At 30.9% G+C, this 5,893-nt stretch overlaps 1 protein-coding gene across 1 annotated transcript; it reads left to right on the plus strand.

The window, feature by feature from the left end:
* Positions 1 to 494: 494 nt before the first annotated feature.
* Positions 495 to 3,882, plus strand: LOC145072097 (calreticulin-like). The gene is made up of 12 exons (XM_079018473.1): positions 495 to 652; positions 1,401 to 1,508; positions 1,607 to 2,058; positions 2,143 to 2,247; positions 2,324 to 2,410; positions 2,519 to 2,576; positions 2,683 to 2,750; positions 2,842 to 2,937; positions 3,033 to 3,080; positions 3,280 to 3,309; positions 3,426 to 3,485; positions 3,629 to 3,882. The coding sequence occupies exons 1-12, from the start codon at positions 550 to 552 to the stop codon at positions 3,638 to 3,640; spliced, it is 1,227 nt and encodes a 408-aa protein (XP_078874599.1). The 5' UTR covers positions 495 to 549; the 3' UTR covers positions 3,641 to 3,882.
* Positions 3,883 to 5,893: the final 2,011 nt, after the last annotated feature.

The raw sequence follows: 5,893 nt of genomic DNA on the forward strand, positions 1-5,893 counted from the left end.
TCACATGCATGTTTACAAGATGGAACAAATATTTTCTCTTTATCTGTTCAAAGATAGTTCTTGGACAAATATTTATACGAAAACGTCTACATGTAAAGCTCACATATGCCAAATCAAATGAAACTGGTTAAACCTTGTTTTTTCCTAAATAACATGTAATTTATTCACATCAAACCCTAATAAATAAGAACCGAAAAAAATTACTATTTTCTATATAAATAAATTCTCGTAAATAATTATAAATATGTCATAATTGCCAAATCGTTAAACAAAAGGGCTAATCTCATAAATATCTAATTTCGTAAAATCTACTCTACTTTCTTCAGTAGCCGGCTCGTAGTAATACCCAATCAACGATAGCCAGGTGGCACCTGTGACACAAACTTCTGACGTGTTCATCTATTATTCGTCCACGTGGTTTTATGCTCCAACGTGGATCCGTTTCTTCGAAAACTCAACGCTGATCCAAACGTCATTACCAAAGACGAAGTCCGCATATTTAAACCCCGCTCTCTATCTCGTGATCACACACACACACTCTGTGTAGCGATGGCGAATCGGAGGTTAAACCCTACTTCTCTAGCCTTTCTAGCTCTACTTCTGCTCTTCTCGATCGCTTCTGCTAAAGTGTTCTTTGAGGAGCGCTTCGATGGTAAGTCTTCAACGAACATCGTTATGAATTTGCTTGCATTTTGAATCTATATAGACGTTTCAGTTCGTATGAACTTGTATTAGTCCGATTTGCTTAGGATGACCTGATCTATTCCGTCAAGGTTAGATATGTAAATTTGTAGTTGATCGATGAGAATAGTTGGTATATCAATCGAGATTGGAATGAATTATCTAATTTGAAGCCGTTAGCAGACTGAAGTCTTTAAGCGTCAATTTGATGTGTTGAAAGAGTGACGAAAGGAACTGATATCTGTTATTTTTAGTCTGGTTTTAGCATAGTATTTCTGCTTTTGGTGTAGCTAGGTGGCTGTTACGCCCATTGTGAGATATTGCTGTTATGCACAATCGTCAATGCCTGAGCAGAATTATAATGGTACATCGCTCTTTTAGGTGTGTTCGAATCAAGGCTATTTATCGATGGATCTGTTCTTTTCTTTATGATAGATCAACAATTCAATCACGCCCATCCCTAGACATTGATTACTGTTTCTAGTGATGATAACAGTTCCACTATAGTAGCCCGATCCTTGGGACATATTTATGAGAAAAAAACATCTTCAGCGTATTCAAAATTTTCTGCTTTCCCCATGTGGCTTCTGGCCTTCTGCAGAATATAGTTCGTTTTCAAAATAAGTTCTACATTCATGTAGCTAATTCTTTTTACATTACATAATATTTTGTTGTTTATCTAATACATATGATTCAAATCATTCAATGTTTATCATCAGATGGATGGGAAAGCAGGTGGGTAAAATCTGACTGGAAGAAAGATGAGAACATGGCTGGGGAGTGGAATTACACTTCTGGTAAATGGAATGGAGATGCCAATGATAAAGGTAAGCCCTTTTGTGCAATGTAAAGGCTTTTAAATATAAGTTTTTGCTTAGTCACTTACTTACATAAACTGTTTTTCTTTCTTTCTATTTGGTAATAGGTATCCAAACCAGTGAAGACTACAGGTTTTATGCAATTTCAGCTGAGTACCCTGAATTCAGCAACAAGGATAAAACTTTAGTCTTCCAGTTTTCTGTTAAGCATGAACAGAAGCTCGATTGTGGTGGTGGCTACATGAAATTGCTGAGTGGTGATGTTGATCAAAAGAAATTTGGTGGTGATACCCCATACAGCATCATGTTTGGACCTGATATTTGTGGGTATGCAACAAAGAAGGTTCATGCAATTCTCACATACAATGGAGAAAACAAATTGATCAAGAAAGATGTTCCTTGTGAAACTGATCAACTTTCACATGTTTATACCTTTGTCCTTCGCCCTGATGCCACCTACACCATCTCAATTGATAATGTTGAGAAACAAACAGGAAGTTTGTACTCTGATTGGGATCTTCTTCCAGCAAAACAGATAAAGGACCCTGAGGCCAAAAAGGTAATTGTACTTTGTTTCTTGACTTTCTTTAAAGTTAAGTCCCCCTTCCTTCTAATACTAACTCAATTCTAAATTAATTTACAGCCTGAAGATTGGGATGAGAAGGAATTCATCCCTGACCCTGAAGACAAGAAGCCTGATGGTTATGATGACATCCCAAAGGAGATTTCAGACCCTGATGCCAAGAAGGTTTAATTTCCATTTCCATAATCAATTTTACATTTTTAATTATTTAGTTTTTGATTATAATGAGCTAAAATTGCAGCCAGAGGATTGGGATGATGAGGAAGATGGTGAGTGGACTGTTCCAACTATTCCAAACCCTGATTACAAGGGTCCATGGAAGGCAAAGGTTTGTGTTTTTTCTTTTTACTTTTAAATTGCACATTTTTATAACATTATATATCAATAAGTAAGTTACTAAGTAACATATGTTATAAAAATGTTTTCCATTTGACAGAAAATCAAGAACCCCAACTACAAAGGAAAGTGGAAGGCACCCATGATTGACAACCCAGGTTTTTGTTCTTTCATCTTTCAAGTTGTTTTCAATCTCTGATTCTTCATGTTTTTTATTTATTTATTGACACTGATTTTCTTTTTCTTTTCTTATATGAAATGTAGATTTTAAAGATGACCCAGATCTCTATGTTTTCCCCAAGTTGAAGTATGTTGGTATTGAGTTGTGGCAGGTAATAATTTTATAATTGTATTGAATGCAATTTTGTTATCTTTTTTTGATTGAATGCTGAAATAAATGTGATGTTTATTTTTTTTTTACAGGTTAAATCTGGAACTCTTTTTGACAATGTCTTGATATGTGATGATCCTGAATATGCCAAACAAGTGGCTGAACAAACATGGGGAAAACAAAAAGATGTAAGTTACTTTTTATATAAGTCTTTTTTCTGGTTTATTCTTTATATTAAATATTTTCTAATTCTCATTATGCTTAATTCTTTTTTTTTTTTTAGGCTGAAAAGGCAGCATTTGAAGAGCTAGAAAAGAAAAAGGAGGAAGAGGTATCAAATCTTTCTGTTCATTGTTTCTTACTTTCATATAATTATTTATTATAGCATAATACTTTAAAAAATCTACCAAATGATAGAATCTTATTCAAATACTAAGCAATTTTCATTGCTATAATTGAGAATTTTCTTTTATCAAAGTATAATGCTTTTTTCTTTTCCATAACTCTTTATTTTTTTGTCCCCCTTTTAGGAATCAAAGGATGATCCTGCTGATTCTGATGTAAGCCTTTCTCTGACAACTTTTATCCTTTCTTTGACAACTTTTATTATGATTATTATTTTTAATTTTTAATTCTGGATTTTAAATTTATTAAATGTTATGTTTTTTTTTTTCAGGCTGATAATGATGATGCTGAACCAGAAGATGAGGAAGAGGCTGATGAAAATGATGTTAAGGTAATTATGATAAAATAGCAAATATACTTTTATCATTTGTAATCAATAAATAAATGAAAGTATAGTGCTATTTCTTGCATATGTCTCTTTTTGTCTACACACTGATTCTCATTCTTATTTTTTGTATTTATTTATGTATGCAGGATGAGCTATAGAAGAGGCTTTCAGCAGTTAGAGTTTAAGATTTTTTTTTTTCTATTTTACTTTTAAGTTGAGTTTCTAGGACTTTTTTTTAATAGAGATTATAAACAACTGGAAATGTAATGCAGATGAGATTTTCTGAACCCTGAATTGAGAATTCCATTGGTCTCTATTTACTACAGGAATTTTATTGGAATCTGTTGTGGTGGATTGGAATTGGAATGGAATGGAATGGAATAGCCATCTAATTACCTCAGCTTATGTTTTATCACTTTATCTAATGATTTAATGTGAATTTATTTTTGTATTTTCTTTTTGGTCACTTGAGATATTTCAAACTACAAATAATAAATACTAGTTGTGAAACCCGTATATTATACGGGTTGATTTAAAACAAAATTAAATGAGAAGTTTATTTGAATTTGAAATTTGAAATAAATAAAAATTATGAGAAAAAAAACATGCAAAAAATAAATAAATTAAAATTATTGTTTAGTTATTAGACCCGTATACTAAATAAGTTAATTACAACAAAATGTTAAACACAAAGGTTTAAACTGTAAATTTATTTGAAATTGAAATTGAAATTTAAAATTTAAAATTTAAAATTAATATCAGGTTTAATTTATGGAAACTAATTAATAATATATTAGAAATGGAAAATGAAATAAATGACAAGTGGAAAATAAATATATCTCTAAATTATGACAAAATGACATATGTCAAATTGAATGAGAGAAGAACATGTGGCAAAATCATTCTTATTTATTAGGGTAGATACTTTCAAATATTTTCAAAATATCAAAAGAGAAAACTGTGTAAAAAGCAAGGCATAATTTAAAGCTCTATTGTCTTTAATTATACAAAAGATTATATTTTTGTCATAATACATCAGCATCAAAAAAGATATCGACATGCTTTTGATGGTGATGATGGCTGCCTAGTGCCTATATAATATGCCAATAAAAGGCCCACTGGCTTCTTGAGACTTCAAGTCATGTAATGGACAAATGTTATAGTGTTTGAGTAGGATTTAGACTTTTAGAGTATGTTAGCCTTTCTAAAAAAAATAATATGCCAAAAAGATATAGAACGGAAACTTGGGAAATGAATTAAATGAATTTGGATCGATATTATGAGTTTGATAAAAATATTAACTGGAGGCAGAATTGTGGGCGTGCGAGTATTTTAACGGTTTGTGTAAAGCCGTTTAATATTTTATATGGATAATTAAGAAAATGGTCGAATTCTTTAGTTTGTGATATTATGCATTGAGATATACTATTATGAAAAGTTTGCTCGTTGGCTTGGGGATTATGACAATCACAATGCTTCAATTACTTTCGGAGTTTCGGACAATATTTTGAGTATCTTTGGTCGGTGGAAAATCACATGCATGTTATCAAATTATTATGGATTTAAATGTCCGTGAAACCGTACATGTCAATCATATGATGTACGAAAAACACATTTTATATATAAAAACAGATTTTTTAGACAGAAAATGAGTAATGTGTTACATATGTAAGACTTAGAAAAAGTTGTATCATTATGTAGATAAGTAGATAAAAATTAGATGGTCTCAATGATATATTTAGATTTAAATCGAGTATTATATAAAAAGTTATGATAGAAAATCAGATTAAGCAGTTTCAATTAATTATAAAGGCAAAAATATATATATATTAAAGTTATTGTTCACAGATTTTAAATTGTTAAAATCTTCTCATTGAAATCGGTAATTTACAACCATATAATTAGTTTTGAAATCAGACAATATTTAGAGTATAAGCTTCAACCAAAAATGACATAAAAGATTATTAAATATAATAAATCTAAATGTCCATAGAACTTCATATTTTAGTATTATGGCGTGCGAAAAACATAACTAAAATGATATAAATAACAACAAATTTTAAGACCAAATATACCATGTCTGATATATATAAGATTCATAGGCATTATCATAAATAATTGGTTACTCACTATGGTCCATTCATTGATTCATATGAACCGACTTGATGTTTAGTAAAGAAGATTGGTCTCAAGATCCGATGACAATTCATAACCGTTTAGTTTCTTAAAAAAAACATTTACAAGTGCTAAAAGGCAATATTTGAAAGTTGTTGGGAGACCAAAAAGGTGTTCAAGATGCCAATAAAAAGTTCACTTCAACTAAGATTAAAACCCGAATGGATGGTGTCATCTCAGATCTAGGAGCTTGGAAGAACGAATATGACACATTAAGTAGTTGGGCTGAATTAATC

The sequence above is a fragment of the Lactuca serriola genome, chromosome 9 (genome assembly GCF_051521515.1).
Source record: "Lactuca serriola cultivar US96UC23 chromosome 9, Lser_US96UC23_V15, whole genome shotgun sequence".
NCBI lineage: Eukaryota > Viridiplantae > Streptophyta > Magnoliopsida > Asterales > Asteraceae > Lactuca > Lactuca serriola.

Excerpts from the sequence above, each read along its gene's own strand:
- LOC145072097 (XM_079018473.1), top strand. The coding sequence starts at position 550 with ATGGCGAATCGGAGGTTAAACCCTACTTCTCTAGCCTTTCTAGCTCTA. Across the intron at positions 2,248-2,323 it reads CAGACCCTGATGCCAAGAAG|CCAGAGGATTGGGATGATGA; the intron begins GTTTAATTTCCA and ends CTAAAATTGCAG. Across the intron at positions 3,081-3,279 it reads AAAAGAAAAAGGAGGAAGAG|GAATCAAAGGATGATCCTGC; the intron begins GTATCAAATCTT and ends TCCCCCTTTTAG.